This window comes from Nerophis lumbriciformis, linkage group LG35, assembly GCF_033978685.3.
Source record: "Nerophis lumbriciformis linkage group LG35, RoL_Nlum_v2.1, whole genome shotgun sequence".
Lineage (NCBI taxonomy): Eukaryota > Metazoa > Chordata > Actinopteri > Syngnathiformes > Syngnathidae > Nerophis > Nerophis lumbriciformis.
This window is the reverse complement of record NC_084582.2, coordinates 12380128-12407325: the sequence shown is the minus strand read 5'-3', so window position 1 is coordinate 12407325 and position 27198 is coordinate 12380128. Positions and strand designations below refer to the sequence as shown.

Here is a 27198-nt window from a genome sequence, read left to right as displayed (position 1 = left end):
CCTTCAGCGCGCGCACACACACACACACACACACATACACACATGCACACAAGCGCATGGCGAGTGGGCTCATCAGCCACTCTAAGCGAGCCTCTTAAAGACAACTGTGGTGCTTTAATGTAAGCTCACGGCAGCTAGACAGCCAGCACTGACAGACACCGAGACAGGGGCAGCGAGGATAAGCATATCATACGTTTACTTATACGGCATAATAGATGTTTGCGGAGGGAGGGCTGTTTTATTCATAGACTACTTTTGAAGCCCTCTGTAAAGATCCATGTCAGCACTGATAACCATCTTTAGCATGACACTGCCTTAGGCTTTATCAGCTCACCTCAGGTCTTTAGAGCAAGATGATTTACTGGACGATAATACAAAAAAGAATACCAAGAACGATCATCATCTTTTGAGGTATCGCTATTTCAATATTGGGATGAATGTTGTTATATCAATCAATCAATCAATCAATCAAAGCTCTAAATCACAAGTGTCTCAAAGGGCTGTACAAGCCACAACGACATCCTCGGCTCAGATCCCACACCAGGGCAAGAAAAAACTCAACCCAATGGGATATAATGAGAAACCTTGGAGGGGAACAGATGAGCCAGTATAGGCGTAATATGATCAAACTTTCTTGTTCTTGTCAAAAGTCTAGCAGCCGCATTTTGTACTTAGACTTAGACCAGTGGTTCTTAAAGGGGAACATTATCACAATTTCAGGAGGGTTAAAACCATTAAAAATCAGTTCCCAGTGGCTTATTTTATTTTTCGAAGTTTTTTTCAAAATTTTACCCATCACGCAATACCCCTAAAAAAAGCTTCAAAGTGCCTGATTTTAACCATCGTTATATACACCCGTCCATTTTCCTGTGACGTCACACAGTGATGCCAATACAAACAAACATGGCGGATAGAACAGCAAGATATAGCGACATTAGCTCGGATTCAGACTCGGATTTCAGCGGTTTAAGCGATTCAACAGATTACGCATGTATTGAAACGGATGGTTGTAGTGTGGAGGCAGGTAGCGAAAACAAAATTGAAGAAGAAACTGAAGCTATTGAGCCATATCGGTTTGAACCGTATGCAAGCGAAAACGACACGACAGCCAGCGACACGGGAGAAAGCGAGGACGAATTCGGCAATCGCCTTCTAACCAACGATTGGTATGTGTTCGTTTGGCATTAAAGGAAACTAACAACTATGAACTAGGTTTACAGCATATGAAATACATTTGGCAACAACATGCACTTTGAGAGTGCAGACAGCCCATTTGAGGCGCGCTAAGAACATATATATTTTTCCACGATTTCAGCACTCAGGTTAACCATACTTAAATAGACACAAAATACTGCATTACACAAGACTACCCTAATGTACTCGAGTGATTGAAGAAAAAAATGTTTTTAAGCTAAATTACTGGTAAACACAGTATATGTATAATAATTTACGTAAAACCGCGAGTAATGAATAAAGTTTTCATCAATTAATATATTGTGTAGACATACCCTCTTCCGCTCTCTTTTCCTGAAAGCTGATCTGTCCATTTTTGGAGTTGATGTCAGCTTCTGCTTTGAGTGTCGCAGGATATCCACACATTCTTGCCATCTCTGTCGTAGCATAGCTTTCGTCGGTAAAGTGTGCGGAACAAACGACTGACCATTTCGTCGGCTTTCCCCACAGCCTTGTATTTTGAACAAATTTCGTCCAATTTCTTGCCACTTTCACATCTTTGGGCCACTGGTGCAACTTGAATCCGTCCCTGTTCGTGTTGTTACACCCTCCGACAACACACCAACGAAAGTAAGAAAATGGCGGATTGCTTCCCGATGTGACGTCACGTTGTGACGTCATCGCTCCGAGAGCGAATAATAGAAAGGCGGTTAATTCGCCAAAATTCACCCATTTAGAGTTCGGAAATCGGTTAAAAAAATATATGGTCTTTTTTCTGCAACATCAAGGTATATATTGACGCTTACATAGGTCTGGTGATAATGTTCCCCTTTAATAATAATGGAATATAATAATGGATTAGATTTATATATCGCTTTTCTAGACACTCAAAGCGCTTCACAGAGAAGTGAGAACCCATCATTCATTCACACATGGTGGTGGTAAGCTACTTTCGTAGCCACAGCTGCCCTGGGGTAGACTGACGGAAGCGTGGCTGCCAATTTGCGCCTACGGCCCCTCCGACCACCACCTATCATTTATCATTCATTCACCAATGTGAGCGGCACCGGGGGCAAGGGTGAAGTGTCCTGCCCAAGGACACAGCAGCGATTTTTGGATGGTAAGAGGCGAGGAGCGAACCTGCAACCCTCAGGTTTCTGGCACGGTTGCTCTACCCACTACGCCACGCCGCCCCAACCTTGTTGGAGGTACCGAACCCCACCAGTTTCATATGCGCATTCACCGAACCCTTCTTTAGTGAAAAATAAAATGTTTTTCTTTTTCAAATTCAAAACAAAGTTATATGTTTTTGGTAACACTTTAGTATGGGGAACATATTCTAAGTAACAAAGACTTAGTTTGGAGTTATTTGGACACTAGGGGAACATATTCTAAGTAATAAAGACTTAATTTAGAGTTATTTGGTAAGGGTTAGGGTCAGGGTTAGAGGGTTAGGGTTATAATAAGGCCATGCCGAATAAGGCATTAATAAGTACTTAATAATGACTAGTTAAGAGCCAATATGTTACTAATTTGCATGTTAATAAGCAACTAATTAATGGTGAATATGTTCCCCATACTAAAGTGTTATCATGTTTTTTTACTGGTGCATAAAATGAACCGTGCATGAACATCACCTTGTTCAAACAACAAAACCAACACAGTGCATAAACTCACAACAAATTACACACCTGCAAATCAGTCAGCTGTTGCCGTATCCGTAATACGCCGATAGGGAGAAGTTTGTATTTACCCGATGAGTCGGGTGTGTTTTGACCTCCGCCGAACCCCTGAGGCCGACTCACCGAACCCCTAGGGTTCGATCGAACCCGGGTTAAGAACCACTGACTTAGACTTAGACTTAGAGAAACTTTAATGATCCACAAGGGAAATTGTTCCACACAGTAGCTCAGTTACAAATTATGTAAAAGATTGAAAGAACAATGCAGGTATAAATAGACAAAAAGCAATATAAAATATAACATATATATGTAATATTTACATAATATATGTACAGTATAGGATATATACTGATATATTATATTATATGTTTATATCATATATACAATATATAACAATTACCATGTACAATATTAAAGTATATGTAACAGCTGCAGCATAAAATAGAGAGTAAATCCAGCAGAAAATAGACATTATAAACAAAGAGAAGTAGCTAACATAGAAGGTGTCAGGTAATAGACATCATCTATTGCTGTACCAACTGTAATCTTATCAATAATATTAACTGATATTTGAGTTACACTCTACTCGCATTCTTTTGCTGAACTGTCAAAAGGTTGGGATTTCTGGAAGATTTCCCAAGTATTTATTTCCAACAGGCACCTGGTAAATGTCACAGCGTTGGTCTCACTCCCGCAAAAGCATTGTCAATTACGTACATGAACACCATGAGCAAACTTCTGCAAACGTGAGCTTAAGAATGATGATGGTGGAGACTTTTTCACTGTCTTTATAGTAAAAGGACAGACAAGTCCAATGGGTCAATTAGTCCACGTGACAAAAAGTGTTCACGTAGGTGGGGGCGAGTCCAAAAAAAGGAAGTGACGAAGAGGGCGACGGTTGAGTTGTTTCATCCATCGATGAAGAGAATTTTGTAAAAAAGTATGTGTAGATAATTAAAAAAAAGTATCCATTAAAAATATAAAAATCTGGTCAGTTCCTTGTTTTGAAGACCTTTGAACCATTATTTATTTCGCTATGGAAGACAACTTGAACATCATTCTTTCAGCCCTGTACCAGTGATTAGACATACAAAACACGCATCAATGTCCCCGAAACAACAGATAGTAGGCTGCGTGAAGGCCAGCCGAATATGTATGTATGCTCTTTCAAAGGAAGTTCAAGTCAAATGTGTGTCTTTATTATATATTTTATATAATATTCTAACATTTCCATGCTTCATGATGAATTAGATTGTTTTCTAATTTGCCACCATACTATCTGACTGATCAATCAGAGAATAATGTATTTATGTTTTTAATTAAAGGTCAAACTTTACTGATTGATGCACGCAATAGTGAAAATTGGCTGCATTAAACTATGAATTATGCCAATTTTGATAAGAAATTAATTAGAGATTATCGGATAAATGTGATAAATATGATGTATAAAAAATGCCAATAAATGTGTTAAAATGTAATATCGGAAATGATCGGTATCGTTTTTTTATTATCGGTATCGTTTTTTTATTTTTTTTATTTTATTAAATCAACATAAAAAACACAAGATACACTTACAATTAGTGCACTAATCCAAAAAACCTCCCTCCCCCATCACTCATTCACACTCATTCACACAAAAGGGTTGTTTCTTTCTGTTATTAATATTCTGGTTCCTACATTATATATCAATATATATCAATACAGTCTGCAAGAGATACAGTCCGTAAGCACACATGATTGTGCGTGCTGCTGGTCCACTAATAGTTCTAACCTTTAACAGTTAATTTTACTCATTTTCATTAATTACTAGTTTCTATGTAACTGTTTTTATATTGTTTTACTTTTTTTTTATTCAAGAAAATGCTTTTAATGTATTTATCTTATTTTATTAATTTTTTAAAAAAGTACCTTATCTTCACCATACCTGGTTGTCCAAATTAGGCATAATAATGTGTTAATTCCACGACTGCATATATCGGTTGATATCGGTATCGGTTGATATCGCTATCGGTAATTAAAGAGTTGGACAATATCGGAATATCGATATCGGACATCCCTAAAAATAATTTATGATATGTCTAATACTTAACCTGTTAAGGGTCATGGGTCAGCTGGAGCCTACCCCAGCCTGACTTTAGGGTCCTTAGGACAGGTCACCAATTAATCACAGGACACATACAGATACAGTCAACAACAATTTACACCCAGATTCACACCTATGGACAATTTAGTTTCCATGTGGGAGGAAACCGGAATACCCGGTGTAAAATCATAGCCAGATTTAAATCATTGCCACCTGGCTGGTAGGAAGACATGCTAACCATTCATACACAGCACTCATTGTTCATTATAAATACAATTATGTAATACCATCATATGCTGTTTGAAAACAAGCTGGTTTATTTTGTTAAAAGAAATCAACTGCAAGACATCGGCAGCTCCGAATTGGAAATTACCTTATTTGGACATATTAAATATACAAATTAAACATATGTGATGACTGTGAGGATACATTTAAATGTTTTACACAAGGTACTGTATTTTGCATTGAATGTGTACATATTGAACATTCAAGAATTCAGATTATTTATTTGGCAACAATATGAGAGAAAAGTGAATTTTGGTGTTAAAATATTTTTGATAATAATGTATGAGGAAGACTTGTTTCCCTTTTTTTTGTTATATAAATATTGATCATTAAATCGTATATTTAGGTTATTGTTCCTTGTTGTCAGAGTTTAGTGTAAAAAGGCCATTGGGATTTTTTTTATTTTCACCCCCAAAGAATGCACGCTTTTGAATGGTTTAATTGGTAATAGGTGTAAAATCATCACAATAATTAGACTCTCTATAATTTTGCTTGTTTTTTGTGTGATTTTTGTAGCCTAAAATGACTGAATTTGCTGCTTTAAAAAAATGAATACAAATAAATAAGCTGCGGCAAAGTTTTGAGGCTCATCTTTTGCATTGGCTTTTTGAATTTACAAATCTGATATCATTGTTTTAAGTGTTGTTTTGGAGGCTTAAGCCCCAAAAGCACAAGATTTTAACAAATCTAACATTTATGTACTGTACCTAGACAGCAGTTTACCAGTCCTCACAGGACTGCCCCAAAATTACAATGTAAATAAATTTTTTAAGTGTTTATTACAAACAAAAATGCAGGGAAAAGTGCAAATTTCTCTGAATTGTTGTGATTGTCTGCCTGCGTAATTATAACAGGGAAATTAGTTGAAGAATACATAATTAATAAATAAATAAAAACAATAGGGTTGTCAAAGTTAACGTGTTATCTCTTGCGATTAATCACAAGAATCGATTACATTAATAGTGTAAAAACACTGATTATTTGCGCTATTTATTTTGACCACAAATGCTCCTTACCTTAATCTGGATGGTTACCTGATAGGTGGAGCGGCTTGCTTTGCTGTAAGTAATGCATTTGTCAGGGCAAAGATGATTGAGGAGACTCCAACTGTTTTGCTCTCTGGCAAATTGCACTTTCAAATAAACCGACTGTACTTTAAATAAAACTGTGAACCAGGTTTTGAGTAAATAAATAAAGTGCATTCAAGTACAACATGTTCCCGTATGACAGTCTGACAATAAAATGGCATTATTGCCAAAATATCAGGGTCTTTTTTTTAAAGTTGATTTAAATTATGCATGCAAGAAATGTACTGCAATTAATCATGATTAATAGAATGCAAAGGTGTGATTAATCAGACTTAAATATAATTGTTTAACAGCACTAATAAAGTACAACAAACTGTGAAATGCATCTTGCCAACATGGAACAAAAAATGTGCAAAATAGGCTTTATTACAACAAAGTACACTAATATGTCTGTGGTTATCTCAGCTTCCAAGTGAGGAAAAAATGAAAGAAAAACTTTCACAGTTAAAAATCACCGGAAATACTGTACTCTCAAACAGCAATACTGTAGAAATTACATATTTTTTACCAGCTGTTCAAGTATATCCATGCTCCCATAGGCGCCAATTTACATTTCTGCCAGTGGGTGCTCGGTGTGTGTGTATTTAAAACATTTTTTTACGTTCAGCGAAGTTAATATCCCATATGATTTGTGGCTTTATTATTTTATAAAACGGACCAAACTCGCCACAAAATTAACTACAACAAATTATTTTAAAGATTGAAAGTTGCCATTAATCCCACGTGGGTGCTCGGCATTGCCCGTGGGTGCTCGGGCCCCGAAGCACCCACGGGATCGGCGCCTATGCATGCTCCATGTCTATAGTGCACGTTCCGGATGCTGTTCAGGGACAAATGGGGTTACGCTTCAAAGTGATGATGTGGGGTGCGAGGAAGTTTAAGGGATTGGACAAAGTTGCGAGTCAGTGCATGATTTGCAGGGATTCGAGGGGGACAAGCGGTAGAAAATGGATGAATGGTTGAATTTAAATAACTTGGCGCAATCACAACATTGCGCCAAGGGGTCTGAATAATGATATTGTATTGTTAATAACTCCTATTAATCATAATTACCTGTCTGCCCACAGCTGATCACCCCACATGCCATCCGAGTACAGACACCACCCAGACACATCCCCGGGGTGGTGGAGGTCACGCTGTCCTACAAATCCAAACAGTTCTGCAAAGGCACACCTGGACGCTTCATCTACACAGGTATTACTACCTATACTGTATGCACCAATGCTCTCTAATTGCAGTCGTTTACTGTGTAATGAAAAGAGATCATGCAACTTCAGTCCACCGACCTGCTGGCTGACAGTATAATCATACTTGCCAACCCTCCCGGATTTTCCGGGAGACTCCCGAAATTCAGCGCCTCTCCCGAAAACCTCCCGGGACAAATTTTCTCCAGAAAATCTCCCGAAATTCAGGCGGACCTGAGTGACGTGTCGACAGCCTGTTTTCACGTCCGCTTTCCCACAATATAAACAGCGTGCCTGCCCAATCACATTATAACTGTAGAATGATCGAGGGCGAGTTCTTGGTTTCTTATGTGAGTTTATTGTTAGGCAGTTTCATTAACGTCCTCCCAGCGCGGCAACAACACACAACAGCAGCAGTCACGTTTTCGTCTACCGTAAAGCAGTTCGTCTGCCGTAAACAGCAATGTTGTGACACTCTTAAACAGGACAATACTGCCATCTACTGTACATGCATATGTGACAATAACATCTATGGCTTTTAGAGAGTGCAGTGCACAACTGCGCACACAACAAGGAGACGAAGCAGAATGCATCATCAGAGAGGGTGTTCAGCATGGTGGGAAAAATAGTGACAGAGAATAGAACAAGGATGGACAATTCAACCCTTAACTCAACAATGAGTAGATGAGTGTTATGTGTGTGTATATGTGTAAATAAATGAACACTGAAATTCAAGTATTTCTCTTATTTATATATATATATATATATATAATAAATAAAAAATATATACTATATAGCTAGAATTCACTGAAAGTCAAGTATTTCTTATATATACTTGGTGAATTCTAGCTGTAAATATACTCCTCCCCTCTTAACCACGCCCCCAACCACGCCCCCACCCCAACCACGACCCCCCCGACCATGCCCCCCCCACACCTCCCGAAATCAGAGGTCTCAAGGTTGGCAAGTATGAATATAATGCTGTTCGCTCCTTGTTAGGAAAAGTTGCGCCTCATACTTTTCACAGTATTTGTAGCGCAAATGTGCATGGAATGCATACATCCAAAGTATGACTAAGGCGGGTGTGGAGCATCACATCAGGGAATGAATATGTTTGCCTCCTTTTATGAAGCAGGTGAAGGTCAGGGGGAGGTTTAACCTTTTGATTAGAGGGATTATCGAGATTTAACCCCGTCGAAGGCGGGATGCAACGGTAGGGGCGATCCATACTGAGATTTCTGATGGCGGGTGTGTTACATCAGAATGTATCGGCATAGATTTATAGCCAGGCGGTGAAAAGAGCAGCAGAGAGAGTGAATGTGAAGCAGTGATTAACCGACGCGTGGACACAGGTCTCAGGGGAGAATGTGAATCACATAAATCTGTCTGTAATCTCAACCACTGATGGATTTAGCAAGTAAAGCCCCCACTGGAAGTGCCAACATTTGGACAAAATCACATTTGTGCAACCGTGCTGGCTGGTTCCCTTTATTTATTTATTTATTTTTGCATGTCTTTTAATTATTGTACATTGACAGAATCTGTGTGGCAAAGAAGGCTACTATGTGGTTAGTGTAAGTGTGGAAGTCACCGCACACGCATGCATATCCACTCTAACTGCATTACCAAGACAGAGGGCAGATGGGTGGGCAGCCTTTGCCATGCCAGAGCTGTCCAACAGCCCTCAACGCTGCCAAGCCTATAAATGTGCATAGGTGTGTGTGTGTGTGTGAGTGTGTATGTGCAGCCTTTTAATGTGCCAGACACGGGGAAAGGGTATGCATAAACACATCTCTTCCCAGCCCTCCACTCTTTCACCTTGTCACATCCACTTATTCCAAACTTGCCTCTTTGAACGAATTCATCCCCTGCCGCCTTTGCCTCTTCTCCGGTGGCACATTGAAGGGTCTCAACAGGTGAGACCGAGCAGGGAACATCCACTTGGACCGTGATGCCACACCTGCCGAGCACGGCCCCTTCCCTGAAATAGTGGCCCGTGTCAAGGCCTATAGATCCCATCGTCGGTGGCTAATTGTATCCGCCCGGCAGCGCCTCACATGACAAAGTATTCGGAGGAACAAAGCAAGTGACGAGGAGAGAGATGGTGGATTACCGTGGGCCATGTTGCCCTCCTGGGTCTGTTTGGCACCAGTTTGAGCCCAGTTGCCAGTGGGTACTAATCATGGAGGATTGGCAGCACTGCGTGGCAGCTGGCAGCTCGCGCGTACACACTCGCAGACACCCATACGCTCGTATATTGCGTGCGCGCACACATGCACACACACCCTGAATTACATTGGGGACAGCTGGCTTTGCTAATCAACTTCTGCTGAGGAGAGGAAAGCGAGCAGCACACAGACCTAATTAAGTCAACACATACCCAATACTGCTGCTACTGCTACTTTGCAAACACACACACACGTACAGACCCTACCGTCCATAGGTTTGCTTCGCCAATCCGGCTCAGCGTGGTCATTGATGCTCTACAACAAGCACCCAGGAACATTTAGAAGCGGTGCAGGACGGAGGAGACAAGAAGGGGACTTTTGGTGCAGAAGCCATTACTGTAATGTGTTCTCCGCTGTCTCTGAGGACTCCTTTGCCATTCGACTTCAGAAAGCTCCAATTAGACTCATCAAAGGCAATTAAGCTCTCCACTGATAAGAATTAAAGAATGTTTTCCATTCTCCACTCTTCCTCTGTCTTTTTATCCCCTTATCCCCCCTCTCTGCTTCTATATGCCCTCTGCCTTACCCACCTCTGGGGCTTACGTTTCCCCCTAATCTCGCTCTCTTTCTTTCTCCGTCATTATCAGGTCATTGCTTGCTGCCTCCTCCCTCTCCACCCGCTTTAAATGCATTTCCATGTTTGACTGTGTATCACCTTTAACTGGATTGCTGTCTACATAACATTCATCAGTGGAGCGCTCTCTTTTCTTTTCTCCAAGCAATATAAGACGGTAATAATAGTGCATGTCAGCAGGGTGTGTGTGTGTGTGTGTGTGTGTGTGTGTGTGTGGCACAGAGGTGCTGGCCAACAGATTGAGAAAATTGATGAATCGCCCTTGTCGTTAAAAAGGCAATCCCTCCCTCCTCAGTATGCAGCCTTGTCTGCTTAGTGCTTCCACTCCAGCCTGTGCTGATATTAAAAGGCCCTGCTTGCTCACATTAAGGTCGGCACCGCATGCAGCGGCGGGCATCTGCACACGCGCACGGACAAACATCAGGGGTTGTCTTGCAGTGCTGGCTGGATATTGGGTGTGTAGGAAACATCATTCAGAGACAAAAAGTCAAGAAGGGAATTTTAAACCAGCTGAGAGGACCGTGCTGCAAATGTGTCTGCTCCTTGTCATTTTACACTGGAAAAGACCGAAAAGAAAGGTGAGGTTACAATAGGCGCATTTAGACATCAAAATCCTCCTCACAATGTCATCAAAGCGAAGCACTTTACACTGGAATCAGCAGATTTCTGTCACCCCGGTTTTTACCCGCAAGCTGTTCAGTGAAAACCGAACTTTATCGTCAAAACATTTTATACGTTCATAATGCTAAGTTGCAACTTGTCTCTTTAATGCGTCTTTGTTGTAAAGCGAATGCAGGGGTTGTGGTTTAAAGCGGGAGTACAGTCGTACCTCAACCTCAGAATCGGAATCAGAAGTACTTTATTAATCCCGGAGGGGAAATTAAGATTTTCAGCACAATCCCATTCAAGAGCAGACAAACATTACAGGGAGACAGAACAGGAGCGCTGACGGGTCTGCCAACTTCCGGCGCCCCTTACAAAAAGGGTGAGAAACAGGTAAACGCTGGGGAAGGGGAAGGGGTTGGGGGGTGGCGGGGTGAGTAAAAAAAAAAATAAATAAATAAAAATTTATATATATACATATATATATATATATATATATATATATATATATATATATATATATATATATATATATATATATGTGTAACCGGTGGTCTTTTCCTCTCTGCATTGTGTGGCTTTTATGTAACACGACCGACACCATGGATTGCTCAGCTGCACTTTACTGATAAAACACAGAATACAATTGTTGTCAATAAGTTTTTGACGTCGTCGAGTCCCTCTCCCGTTATGGTAGACAAAAGGGAAGTACAACAGTGAAATAAACATACCTGATAAAACACAGAATACAATTGTTGTCAATAAGTTTTTGACGTCGTCGAGTCCCTACACAAACTACAATACAGAACAAGAAAGTGAACTGAAGATCTTAACATGACATTTTCTGTCGTCGCATGGACGCCTACCTCTCCCGTTATGGTAGACAAAAGGGAAGTTGGAAGGCGTGTCCAACGCATGTATAAAGACAGGTGTCACAGTAATTATTGCAGTAGGAGGGACGACGAGACAATGGTTCCACATTGACAAAACATCGAACAATATTCAGGTATTCACATGTAACTTACACATTTTGTGTAATTATAACAACAATAAAGCATTATAAAATACATTATTTACAAGACATAATTGACCCTGTTATATATATATATATATATATATATATATATATATATATATATATATATATGTGTGTATATATATATATTCAGTCCAAGCCTGGGCCCCTGAAGAGGGGGTCCAGACTGAGGCCAAGAAAGAAAAAAAACATCATAGCCATAGTACACATCAACATGTGTGTAAGAGGGAAACATCAAAGAACACAAATTGTCATGTCTTTTGGATCATGTTTTGTTTTGTTTAGTTATTAGACTCTTTAGTTTCTGTTTACGCTCCATTGTTTTTGTTTCCATGACTACCCATTAGTTTTCACCTGTCCTCATGTCACGCTTTGAACTAACACACCCGTCACTAATCATGCCACTGTTATTTAAACCTGTCTTTTTCTGTTGATCGTCCTGGTGACGTTATCCTTACTACCTCTGCTACCCATGAGATTCCTGTTTACTATAGTTCATGCTTCATGCCATGCCACAGTAAGTGTTTTTGTTTCATGTTCATAGTTAATTGCCTTTGTGCTAGTTTTTTGGTTTCATTAGTCGAGTTTGTTCTCCACCATTGTGCGCGCTTTTCGTTTGTTCTTTTTGTTAGTGTAAAAATAAATATGTCCTTACCTTCACGCCTTGCCCGCGCCAACTTTCCTTTGCATTCCGGGAAAACACAACACCCCAAGGTCCACGTATTGTCACAAATGACATTAAATACATTAAAATAGCAGAGCTGATGCAACCAGCTGCCACTCCAGCCATTTCTACATACAGCTACAAAAGTAAAACAACAACAAAAAAAATTAACCAATAATATAGGCGCCCTTTTAAATGACTTGTTCTTGACGTGTTCTCACCCCCCAAAATAGCACAATTTTAACATGTAACATGCCTTTTTAAAAAGAAAAACATATTTTTAGATGAAAATATTGTATAAAAACAATACAATAGCATGTACTACTAACAACTACAGTAGTGGATGTATTAATACTGCGTTAAAAAGTACTGCATTAACCTTGGAGAGTGGACTTCTACGGTATCTCCTTGCAGCTGCAACACCGTCAAACACATTATCAGCAGCTTTATTTTTTCATGGATAAATGTCCAACCCTTTAGATATTACTTTAACATTAATGGCTGACATTAATCTCATTATGTTTCAGTGTGGAGCAGACTTGCAGTGATACGCTCAAAATGCTCTGCCAAGTTGGTGACATGCTTGGTCATGTTTTTGATTATTTATTTCTTTAATTCAATGAATACCATCCACTTCTTCTTCTCAGCACTGCCCTTCACACTTACTTTCTCCTTTACAATTATTGGAAGACCAAGTTATTTTTATCTCTAGCTATAAGCTACCACTTGTGAGTAAGACCAGAGGTTTTAGGCAGGTGCACTTTGACATACACACAGCCATTTAAAGCATAACAATAAGCCAAGAGACAGAGCTTATCTCAAAACACTGTTAAGTTGAGGTATCACTGTACAGTAAGACTTCGGATTTCTGTTCGCAATTCGTTCAAAAAGGCCTAATCGTGCAAAAACCAAAGCAATTTTAAAATAAATAATGTAAATGTAATACATTTGTTCCAAACATAGAAAAATATTAACACATAACACATTTATATAGAGAATAATTCTAGTTTTCCATCAAACAATGTGAAATTTATAAATGATAAATAAAATGAACAAAAACAAGTATTTGTACCCTTATCTTATAAGGGTTACTGGTTCAATCCTGGCCTGGAAAGCTCATGTCGAGGTGCCCCTTAGTAAGACACCAAAACCATAAGTGCTCCTGATTGTTCTTAGTTAGTGCCTTGCGTGGCAGCTTCCGCCATCAGCCTGTAAGTGTATGGGTGAATGTGATGCACAATGTAAAGCGCTTTGGTTATCATTCCAGGTATAATAAATACAGACCATTTTTTTAACATTTCTCTTGAGTTTAATAGTGTTTCTCTTTTTCTGGTCTCGTGGTGGCTTATTCTGCAGTCATACTCAATTAAAAAAAAGCAAAGACTTGAGTCGCTAATAATTCTTAGTTTTAATATTTAAATCCGCAAAATGATAAAACGGGCAAACGGAGTCTGTTAGGCGCAATGTTTGACTAGACCAGGGGTCGGCAACCCAAAATGTTGAAAGAGCCATATTGGACCAAAAATACAAAAACAAATCTGTCTGGAGCCGCAAAAAATTAAAAGCCATATTACATACATATAGTGTGTCATGAGATATAAATTGAATTAAGGACTTAAAAGAAACTAAATTACCTCAAATATACCTACAAATGAGGCATAATGATGCAATATGTACATATAGCTAGCCTAAATAGCATGTTAGCATCGATTGTCATGCAGTGACCAAATATGTCTGATTAGCACTCCACACAAGTCAATAACATCAACAAAACTCACCTTTGTGCATTCATGCACAACCTTAAAAGTTTGGTGGACAAAATGAGACAGAAAAAGAAGTGGCATAAAACATGTCCTAGAAAGTCAGAGAAAGTTATACATGTAAACAAACTACGGTGAGTTCAAGGACCGCCATGATTAGTAGGACAAAACGGCGCTCGCCAAATACTCGAAATCAGTGACGCATGTTTAATACAAACAGTGTGCTTTATAACAATTAGGGAGGTTTGTGTCATGTTTGTCCTCCTACAGAAACCGTATTAAAATTAAAAAAATATTTTTTCCCTCATCTTTTTCCATTTTTCATACATTTTTGAAAAAGCTCCAGAGAGCCACTAGGGCGGCGCTAAAGAGCCGCATGTGGCTCTAGAGCCGTGGGTTGCCGACCCCTGGACCAGACAATAACCGAGATTTTTGTAGGAAACAGAATCTTACAAAAAGTGGGGCGTACGAAGACCGTGAGTTGACTGTTTTTCTTTTAAGGGATAATTCCGGCAGCAAATGGAGACAGACACTCCTTATAAATGTAGTGTAGGGTTGTACGGTATACCGGTATTAGTATAGTAGCGTGATACTAATGAATCATATTCGCGCCCCCGTCGTCGTCACGTCATGTCATTGCTAGTTTACGAGCAGAGGAGCATGTTCGGCAGTGCACAATCACGGAGTACTTACAAGCAGTGTGTAAACAGAAAAGGGAGAACGGACGCATTTTGGCTAAAAAAATAACGATAAAGGTAAAATTATAACACTGAAACGCCCACCGGAAGAGGTGCTTTAAGACATGGCTAGCTAGCTAGTTGTAGCTACTTCTAAATCACTACTCCTCGCCTCCATGGCGACAAATAAAGTATGTTTCTTACAAGTATCATCCCTGCAGGACGAGGAATAGCTAAACATGTTTCACTACACACCGTAGCCCACCGGCGTCAAAATGTAAACAAACGCAATGGGTGGATTAACACCTAACATCCACTGTAATGATACCAAGTACAGTAGCGTATCTCGTCGATACTACTATGATTACATTTTATTATTTTTTGGCATCACAACATCTTCTTTCGTTTTTTTTTATTTATATTATGTTTATAGACTCAGAAAATATGTCCATGGGCACATAAGGACTTTGAATATGACCAACATTGTTTTGAAATGTATGATGATACAATATTTTGTTTTATTAGAGATGATTAAAGTGAAAATGAAGGTAATTGTACACAGTACATTTATTTTGGTAATACATTTATTAAGGAAAGATAAGGTACTTTTATTTACACATATTTCCATGCTTTCTCTGGCCTTGAGTTTGACACCTGTGGTGTAGACAGAACAGGAAGACTGATGGATCGCCACAATCAGGGCGGCATAGCTCGGTTGGTAGAGTGGCCGTGCCAGCAACTTGAGGGTTCCAGGTTCGATCCCCACTTCCGCCATCCTAGTCACTGCCGTTGTGTCCTTGGGCAAGACACTTTACCCACCTGCTCCCAGGGCCACCCACACTGGTTTAAATGTAATTTAGATATTGGGTTTCACAATGTAAAGCGCTTTGAGTCACTTGAGAAAAAGTGCTATATAAATGTAATTCACTTCACTTCAATGTATCATCCTGTAATTACTTGGTATCGGATTGATACCCAAATTTGTGGTGTCATCCACAACTAATGTAAAGTATCAAACAACAGAAGAATAAGTGATTATTACATTTTAACAGAAGTGGAGACAGAACATGTTAAAAGAGAAAGTAAGCAGATATTAACAGTAAATGAACAAGTAGATTAATAATTCATTTTCTACCACTTGTCCTTAATAATTTTGACTAAATAATAGAATGGAAAATGACACAATATGCAGAATAATTAAGAGTCTTTGTTTGCTTACTTACTAATAAAAGACAAGTTGTCTAGTTCGTTCAGTATTTTATTTAAGAACAAATGTGCAATAATAAACATATGTTTAATATACCGTAAGATTTTTTGTTAAAATAATACCACTAATGCAATTTTTTGCGGTCCCCTTTATTTAGAAAAGTACCGAAAAGTACAGAAAATATCGAAATAATTTTGGTACCGGTACCAAAACATGTTTTCATCGGTTGTCTGGTTACATACTTTTTTACCAGGATATAAAACGTGTTTAAAAAAAAAAAAGTTAATATCATCATAAAGTGGCGACAGCGACAATATGTGAATATGTTTGACCCGATCCTGAATACCAAATAATATCCAAAATAAGGAACTACACCCTTACAGTGATAATAGTGTGTAGTTTCAGCTTCTATATCCCATCACGGCTTAGTATACACGAGATAAGTAAAATGTTATAAAAAGCTCTCAGATGCAGTGTTAAATGAGTGTCTGTGTCAGTGTCAATCAAGTCCCAGTATATCATATTCTTTGTCAAGGCAGAATTTTGATACAGCTCATGTATTGGATCTCATTAGGTAGCGCAGGTGTCAATGCAGGCATCCATCAATAATGGCAGCGCAAAAAAGGGAACATAATGAGAGGGGAAATGCACTGCCTACCTTTCTATCCAAACAGACTCCCAGATATACTCCTCATTCATATGCACACGCGATACACCACCGACTGCAGCATGTAGTCATCCGGCAATAAAAGTGGGGTGCAACCATGAGGAGATCAATTACTTGTCTTGCTCCTATTTGTGAATGCTGTCTTTTATTGAGCTTGGGTGGAGGCCTGCTGTTGATTAAAACGGCCGGTCTCCAGCTGGAGACGGAGGGCCAGCTGAGATAGCAGCACACGTTTCGCATTTACGCCGTCTTAACTGCGAGGAAATTCACACCCCGATTTGAGATTGAGATTAATTTTCTGCACCATGTGGCTTGTCTTCCCTCTTTAGCATGCTCAGTTCTTATTACAGAAGCATCTGCTCCGTGATGATGATGTAAATGAATTTGGAATGCGGGTTGTTTTGTACGCCGCCGAAATGAGCAGCGCTCACCGAGGGAAATGATTCCCCATGTTTTGTTATGTCTTAATTCGAGCGCGCACTTTTCATCCGTACTTCCCGAAATTTGCATTCTCCCACTGATGATCCACGCTGTCAAGTATTGTTAACTGTCGACATGCGCCTTTTTTTTTTTTTTTTTGCAACAGATAATTAGAGCTCAGGTTGTAGTAGCTTCCACACCTCCATTGATTTGTAGAATCTTTTAGCGCTCCTCCTCCCCGCCTCTCTGCCTTGCTTGAAGAGCAAAAAGCTCCACTCATCTGTTTTTTTCTGTATGAATTTCCAGCCATGCATTAGTCTCCCTGACATTTTCAAGCGATGCTTTATTTAGCTTGTCGGATTCTCCAAATAAACGCAATCTCGAGGTTTATGGAAAAATGGATAAAAATTAGATTGTAAGTTATTGATTTGAATTGTGTGTGTGTGTGTGTTGGTGATGGGGCAGCTCACATCTGTGTGTAGGGAGGGGTGTGGGGGTCGGGTTGGGGTGGGAGAAATGAAGCCGTAATTCAGGGCTATTGAACCCCCTGCCACTGGCGGCATCGATCGGCGAGCAGCGCTTATGAGATCACACCTGAGCACTGGAGACTGCAGAGGGGAGGGGGGTGCGTAAAGCGGGAGACGAATGAGCTGAGAGGGAGAAGGGGAGAAACACGGGGGTTGTGATATGATCAGCTCCTAAGCCACCGTCTGAGGTCCTGAGAAGGCGCTAACATCCAGCCTCAGTGCCAATTACCTAACCCTGCGAGAACACACATTGACACAGAACTAGTGAAGACCAGTTTCCTCTCCTCCATCTTTTCCGCAGCCCTCCTTCCCGTTTCCAGTGGTAACAACCAACCATCTGACCTCTCAATTACACTCCTGAACCAGCCCCTCCCACATTTCCTCCTCCCCCTCCCGCACATACCTCCCAACATCCCTCCATCCCGCCTCTGTCTTCCTCCCCTCTTCCTCTTCCTCGCTCACCCCTTCAGACCCGCTCCCCCTGCGGCACTGTGGGTTATTATGGTGAAATATGAAGCGGTGTAGATTCTAAGCTTCATGAAATTTCCATGAGCATTGATCTGATCTGATGTGGGTGATTGCTAGGTGAATCCCTCCAGTCCAGGGCTGTTGCTCATCTATTCATTTATTTATGGCATTTATGTTTTACTGGCTTTGATTTGCTCTTCTGGAGAGCGACAGCTAAAGATTATAAATATACCTGTACAGGAGAGTGTGCTTTGAATCCCGCACTACACTTCCCCACTTCTACTCCAGTCAGGCTTTCCTCCAGCACAATTGCCAGTGTGAAATGGGAGATATTGAGAAGAGATGTACGAGCCTAACCCCAAAGAGGCACACGTGCCTGGTAAAAGTGCTAGAAACGGCTTTATGGCGCTTGAAAAACAAAAGAGAATGTCGACTTTTTCTCTCAATTACTACCGTATTTTTCGGAGTATAAGTCGCACCGTAGTATAAGTCGCACCTGGCGAAAATGCATAATAAAGAAGGAAAAAAACATATATAAATCGCACTGGAGCCCGGCCAAACTATGAAAAAAACTGCGACTTATAGTCCGAAAAATACGGTACTTATTTATATACAATAGGATCTATCTGTTTATATTATGGGCCTGATCTACTAAGATACAAACTTACAAGTACCGTATTTTTCGGAGTATAAGTCGCACCGGAGTATAAGTCGCACTGGCCGAAAATGCATAATAAAGAAGGAAACAAACATATATAAGTCGCACTGGAGTATAAGTTGCATTTCTTGGGGAAATTTATTTGATAAAACCCAACACCAAGAATAGACATTTGAAAGGCAATTTAAAATAAATAAAGAATAGTGAACAACAGGCTGAATAAGTGTACGTTATATGACGCATAAATAACCAACTGAGAACGCGCCTGGTATGTTAACGTAACATATTATGGTAAGAGTCATTCAAATAACTATAACATATAGAACATGCTATATGTTTACCAAACAATCTGTCACTCCTAATCGCTAAATCCGATAAAATCATGTTTGTCTAGTCTCTTACGTGAATGAGCTAAATAATATTATTTGATATTTTATGGTAATGTGTTAATAATTTCACACATAAGTCGCTCCTGAGTATAAGTCGCACCCCCGGGCCAAACTATGAAAAAAACTGCGACTTATAGTCCGAAAAATATGGTAGTTATCCATCCAAACGAGAAGATATAAACATCCCATCAGTCAGCATCCCTGTCAGAGCAGAACTTGTACAGTAAGTGATTGTTTTATTATGTTCTTAGTTTGTATTTCTTGTTTAGCACTCAGCAATAGTGCTACTTGCTAGATCTGTTTATCTTCAGCTTCAGTAGTTTGTTGTTGTTGTAAAAAGCGAACGTTGTGACGCGTCTATGAAATGAATGTGCCGCCGTATGCGTAAAATGACCTAAATACGTAAATATTACATGTTAATATGAATATACCTTATGCTACATTACATATATACTTACAAAGTGTATAGAAAACATTGATGGAGGTTTTTGAATGTTTTTAGAGCGCTTTATAGGCACAATTGAGCAACTCCCATTACCTCTATTGTTAGCTGACTCTTGCTAGTGTTTATTTGCAAGTTAGAATGCATAAAATAAAGAAAAACATATGTAGGCTTGTCTCACATAAGGATTGTGAATGATAGACCACATTAAAACAAAAAGTTAAATTCCCCTTTAAGTCATCCAGCAGCTATAAACTTATACAATGTCATTGCTCAATATTTTTATTTCTGACAGTTAAAATTTGTTGACACGCACACAGATGGAATATTCTATCTCTCAATCGCCTGATCACTTCCTTCTTTTTTGGGCGTAACTGTGCCAATTTGCACAAACACTCCAAACATCCTAAATATAGACGTAATACAGAGGCCGCAGAACAGTCTTAATAAATCGCATTCCGATTGATAAATGATTATATTTGTATCTCTTCCTCCTCCCAATATTGTGGGCATTCTAATAATCAGCGTGTATTCTGCATATACTAATGAGAAACATGCTAAATTGATTGCTCTCTCTAGTTTGATTATTTATAAAACAATCCTATGAGCACGTGCTGAGTAAATCAGCTTTGCGTGCGTTTGCACGTGTTTTAATTCACGCAAACCCTTACTAGATCAGGCCTTATATACAAAAGTAGTTTACTTGTTCACTTAAAAGTCATCTGTCACTTTGTGGAGAACTAATTAAAAATAAATCACACAACAAAAGCCTTACAGACAAAAGAGAGGATTTTGTTAGAACAATCGCCTCAAACTGCAAGTCTAATCAAGAGAAAATCCCTCTTAAGGCTTGAGAGGATCATTTATTAGGGAAGTAATGTCAAATATTTGTCTTCAGGCATGTTTTTTGCACTTTACTGGTTTGTCCTTGCCAGTGCACCAGCTGACATGTAAAAGTGTCCATACCATACATTTCCATCTGCTTATCTAGGTACGGATTAAGGGGTAACAGTATATCAGTAAGCAAGCCAAGGTTTCTGTGGTCTGTGGCCAGCTGCAAGACATAGTCTTTCCAAAATGCTCTCAGTCTACCACTGGGCCTCACTAGAAAGGAGTCGTCTGGACTAAATGACCCAGCCACCTTTGCTGGGTCATCTCGATGTAATGGAGTAGATAGATAGATAGATAGATAGATAGATAGATAGATAGATAGATAGATAGATAGATACATAGGTAGGTCTTTATTGTCATTGCACAAGTACAACGAAACTTTGTTTTCAGCACAAACCCGTTCAAGATGAGACAAACAAACAGTGTGTACACTGTTTGTTTGTCTCATCTTACAGAACAGGAACGCTGATGGGTCGCCACAAGGCGCCCCGTAAAAGATGGGGAAAAAGGTAAAACGTTGGGGAAGGATGAGTAAAAAAATACAATCTAGACTGGGTACATAAGGGGGCCCAGTCTGGAGTGGGAAAAAACCTCCATAGCAAAGCACATATACATATTACAACGTACATCTCGAGATATCTAGCAACAGAGGGAAGGGAGTGCGGGGTCATGGTGGTGGGCTGCAGCTCTCGGCGCTGACCATCCTTCCATCACCCCTATGGGATTTGCGTCGAGGGCGTTGGGTTGGGGGTATATTTTTGTGGATGCATGTTTATGTGTAAGCCTACAGTGTGTCTCTGTTCCGCGGCCTTGATCTTGTGCAGCCGATAAGTCCAAAGTCAACAACAACAGGTGTGTGTCCATGAGAGACAAGAAGGGAGTTTGTTGTGTCTTTGCTGCACTGTCCTTCGGGAGAGTCTCAAAGCCAGGGAAACAATCCAAGTTAGAGTGTTTTGTATGCGAGTGAAAATAAAATTTGCGTTTCACTCTAAATTGTCTATGACTGGTCCTCAAAAATCCTGTGAGGCAGACAGTCCGATGTTATCCAAATCACAAGAGTGTCCACAGTTCTTCCCGCATCCTCCAATCATTCGTGGCAGCTTTGGGCTACTTTGAAGACTGCCAGAAACTTCCAATTTGTCGACAAACCAGAGCAACGCTTACTGCAATCAGCAGATTGTCTGTTGTCATAATTCCGAATAGGTGGATATCTTCACGTCCTCGACTGAAAAGGGTCGCCAGGCACGCGGAACTCCTTCTTCTCCCAAGAGTCCGTCGCTTGTCCAGCAACAACCGCTCCGTCACGACAAGCAGGTTCCCCCAAACCCAAGATCTTGTCAATTTCGTTGAGGCCAGTTAAATAGTTCCAATGTTTAGATTTGGAGAGCAGTGCAAAAAGAGGCAACAAGAAAGTTAAGACAAGACAAAGAAGCAAGCAGGAGAGATAAGGGAGAGGGAAGGGGAGCGTCCACCCTCGATGAGTGCCAGAGAGAAAGGGGTAGTGGCTCTACTCTGAGCTCCCCATGGATGACAGAGCTCCTCTCCTTATCTCTTAGGGTATCTCCAGCCTCGCTATGGTGAGGAAACTCATGTGGACCGCCTGTATCCGCCATCTGACTCTTTCAGTCACTACCCAAAGCTAGGTGAAATGTAACATTTGAGCAACATTTTTTTCACATTGTTTTCAACTGATCGTTCAAGACACTTAAAAGTAGTCAGTGTTCAGCTTGTACAGCGAGTTTCATTTCTAAAGTGTTGTTACTAGAGACCGATAAATGCTTTAAAATTTAATATCTGAAATTATCGGTATGGTTTTTTTTATTATCGGTATCGTTTTGTTTTGTTTTGTTTTTTTTATTAAATCAACATAAAAAACACAAGATACACTTACAATTAGTGCACCAACCCAAAAAACCTCCCACCCCCATTTACACTCATTCACACTCATTCACACAAAAAGGTTGTTTCTATATGACATTAATATTCTGTTTCCTACATTATATATCAATATATATCAATACAGTCTGCAAGGGATACAGTCCGTAAGCACACATGATTGTGTGTGCTGCTGGTTCACTAATAGTATTAACCTTTAACAGTTAATTTTACTAATTTTCTATAATTACTAGTTTCTATGTAACTGTTTTTATATTGTTTTACTTTCTTTTTTTATTCAAGAAAATGTTCTTAATTTATTTATCTTATTTTATTTTATTAATTTTTTTTAAAAGGACCTTATCTTCACCATACCTAGTTGTCCAAATTAGGCATAATAATGTGTTAATTCCACGACTGTATGTATCCGTATCGGTAATTAAGAGTTGGACAATATCGGAATATCGGATATCGGCAAAAAAGCCATTATCAGACATCCCTAGTTGTTACTTGCCAAATTATCAACACTTCAGTTGCTGAAATGTGAGATACTGTGTGTGACTGGAGCACAGTCCTGCAAGTGCTACATTAACCGTTGCTTTTTATTTGGCTTTTTTTCAACATATACAAAAGAAAGCCCAGCCTCAACCAGGGGTGTTAATGGTTGCTGATTTTTGCAATATCCTTTGTAATCAAAGGTAAAATGAATAATGATTTTGTTTCACACTGGTTTACTAGTTTTCACAGCTGTCTGACAGCACTTTTATTGAGCACTTCCAAGCACAAACCCCGTTTCCATATGAGTTGGGAAATTGTGTTAGATGTAAATATAAACGGAATACAATGATTTGCAAATCATTTTCAACCCATATTCAGTTGAATGCACTACAAACACAAGATATTTGATGTTCAAACTCATAAACTTTATTTTTTTTTTGCAAATAATAATTAACTTAGAATTTCATGGCTGCAACACGTGCCAAAGTAGTTGGGAAAGGGCATGTTCACCACTGTGTTACATGGCCTTTCCTTTTAACAACACTCAGTAAACGTTTGGGAACTGAGGAGACACATTTTTAAGCTTCTCAGGTGGAATTCTTTCCCATTCTTGCTTGATGTACAGCTTAAGTTGTTCAACAGTCCGGGGGTCTCTGTTGTGGTATTTTAGGCTTCATAATGTGCCACACATTTTCAATGGGAGACAGGTCTGGACTACAGGCAGGCCAGTCTAGTACCCGCACTCTTTTATTATGAAGCCACGTTGATGTAACACGTGGTTTGGCATTGTCTTGCTGAAATAAGCAGGGGCGTCCATGGTAACGTTGCTTGGATAGCAACATATGTTGCTCCAAAACCTGTATGTACCTTTCAGCATTAATGGCGCCTTCACAGATGTATAAGTTACCCATGTCTTGGGCACTAATACACTCCCATACCATCACAGATCCTGGCTTTTCAACTTTGTGCTTATAACAATCCGGATGGTTCTTTTCCTCTTTAGTCTACGGATGACACGACGTCCACAGTTTCCAAAAACAATTTGAAATGTGTACTCGTCAGACCACAAAACACTTTTCCACTTTGTATCAGTCCATCTTAGATGAGCTAAGGCCAAGCGAAGCCGGCGGCGTTTCTGGGTGTTGTTGATAAACGGTTTTCGCCTTGCATAGGAGAGTTTTAACTTGCACTTACAGATGTAGCGACCAACTATAGTTACTGACAGTGGGTTTCTGAAGTGTTCCTGAGCCCATGTGGTGATATCCTTTACACACTGATGTCGCTTGTTGATGCAGTACAGCCTGAGGGATCGAAGGTCACGGGCTTAGCTGCTTACGTGCAGTGATTTCTCCAGATTCTCTGAACCTTTTGATGATATTACGGACCGTAGATGGTGAAATCCCTAAATTCCTTGCATTAGCTGGTTGAGAAAGGTTTTTCTTAAACTGTTCAACAATTTGCTCACGCATTTGTTGACAAAGTGGTGACCCTCGCCCCATCCTTGTTTGTGAATGACTGAGCATTTCATGGAATCTACTTTTATACCCAATCATGGCACCCACCTGTTTCCAATTTGCCTGTTCACCTGTGGGATGTTCCAAATAAGTGTTTGATGAGCATTCCTCAACTTTATCAGGATTTATTGCCACCTTTCCCAACTTCTTTGTCACGTGTTGCTGGCATCAAATTCTAAAGTTAATGATTATTTGCAAAAAAAAAAAAGTATCAGTTTGAACATCAAATATGTTGTCTTTGTAGCATATTCAACTGAATATGGGTTGAAAATGATTTACAAATCATCGTATTCCATTTATATTTACACAATTTCCCAACTCATATGGAAACGGGGTTTGTATGTAACGATATGGAAATTTCACATCACGGTTATTGTGACCAATGTGATCACAGCTTATCATTATTACCACAATATTGTTAAATGTGCCCACAAAGTATTCATGCACAAACTGAACATTTGACTTTTTAAATAATAAAAAAATAATATAAAAAAATAAACAGACCCACCTTTTAAAAGATCACTATTTTGCAAGTTTTGTGTTTCTTATGCTTCACTGATAAAAGAGTGTTCTGTTCAGCGGGCCGTAAAAAACACTTCCGTGTCTTATTCCTCCGAGTATATATCGATCACTCTGAACTAAAAGAGCACATCTTCTAGGTTCAATGTACACAGTTGGATAGCTTAGTTGTTCAGACAATAATGTCTTTATATAAGTTTAGGTTGGAGTGTGTCGTTTCTCAATTGCGAAAAAGGTTAATGTGTCTTTTGTGCATGTTATCAGTATGTCCGTGAGTTTATCAAAATGGCAATATTTTTAATACTAACACATTTGTCAATTAAATAAATGTTGAGTGTGTCCAGGGAATAAAATGCATGAATACACACTAAAGTTGGGAGCACGGTGGACCAGGGGTTAGTGTGTGTGCGCCTCACAATAAGAAGGTCCTCTGTTCGATCCCCAGGTCTTTCTGTGTGGAGTTTGCATGTTCTCTCCTTGACTGCGTGGGTTCCCTCCGGGTACTCCAGCTTCCTCCCACCTCCAAAGACATGCACCTGGGGATAGGTTGATTGGCAACACTAAATTAACCCTATAGTGTGTGAATGTGAGTGTGAATGTTGTCTATCTATCTGTGTTGGCCCTGCGATGAGGTGGCGACTTGTCCAGGGTGTAGCCAGCCTTCCGCCCGAATTCAGCTGGGATAGGCTCCAGCCACGCCCGGGACCCCGAGAGGGACAAGCGGTAGAAAATGGAAGGATGGATGGATGGACACAATAAAGTTAACTGTAAAAAAAAAAATCTAATAAGCAAGGTTCAGTTCAGTTCAGTTCAGTTTCAGTTTATTTCGAACATGCACATGTAATGCATCACATATTTCCAGTTCTTTCTTTACAGCGAGTAGGAAGAATGTCCTGCATATTTATCTTATTGTAAATTAAAAGATGAATTTAAACAACTGTACCTAGTAACACTAGAAACATTGCATTTGCTGATTTGATTTGATTTTTGATTTTTATTAAGGATCCCCATTAGCTGGTTGCCTCAACAAACCACTAGTCTTCCTGGGGTCCACAATTCAATACAATTACAAGTAAAAGCATATAATTATATAACTACACAATACAGAAAAAAAATAAAAATAAAAGCATCAATAAAAAAACAAGCAAACAATTTACAGTCACAGAATAATAATTACCATATAAATATAACTACACATAAAACCAAACAAATCATGAACGAGCAAACTAATTTAAAGACTCAGATAAAATAAAATATTACTTTCTTTTTAAAAACCTGTTTACTTTCAATGCCGGTGAGAATTTCTGACTGTTCTCCCTTCCTAAAATCAGACGACGATGAAATATAATAATTTAAATCCTTCAGAAATGTTTTTTTAATACATGTAGTTAATCCTACTATTCTTTTCATACAACTTCCTGTGGGCTATGTGTTTTTTATGTATTTATTTATTTAATAAAAACACAGCCCACAGGGAGTTGGATAATTTCCATTATCTGCAATGGATTATTACATGTTTCTGTTCTGTTAAAAGTTCTACTTTGAGTGGGGATGGTGTTTAAATTTTCAGCACAATTATATTCTGTAATTTATTGTTTTTGTTGAATTACTGTAATGTGCTCAATGTCAACATGCTATTAATATAAATGTCACATGACAAAATGTTATGTATTTGCCAATAAGGTTGCAACAATTAATTGATTAAATCGATTAATTTAACCAGAAAATAAAGCTTAGATTTATACCATGTTGCTTCGATGAATCGTTTAATGAGTGTAAAAGAGAAACATGGATCAAATCCGGATCACATGGAGTGCTCGGAACTTGAAATACGTGGACATAGTTTCTGCACGGCCGCTGCAATAGAGCGCACACGGGAGCGGTGTTGCTCTGATCTGTGTAGCAGCGAACATGTTTTATTTTCTTTTTTTTGGTGCCAACATGCTAAACGTGCAATTTCAATGTTGATGATGTGCATTCATTAGAAAAAAAAAATGAAGGATGTGACAAGCAGAAAAGTTTTTATTAATTTTAACTACTTTCCCTAAAATACACATCAAGACTATAGTGCAGGGGTCCCCAAACT

General features: G+C 39.4%; 1 protein-coding gene across 6 annotated transcripts in view; it reads left to right on the top strand.

Annotated features, from left to right (window-relative positions):
* The window catches only part of ebf1a (EBF transcription factor 1a), a 162210-nt gene that overhangs the window by 88210 nt on the left and 46802 nt on the right, over positions 1–27198 (top strand). For all 6 annotated transcript variants that reach the window (XM_061928122.2, XM_061928120.2, XM_061928116.2 and 3 more), the window contains exon 10: positions 7379–7505. In XM_061928122.2, coding sequence (XP_061784106.1) covers positions 7379–7505 — 127 coding nt within the window. The remainder of the gene's footprint in view (positions 1–7378; positions 7506–27198) is intronic.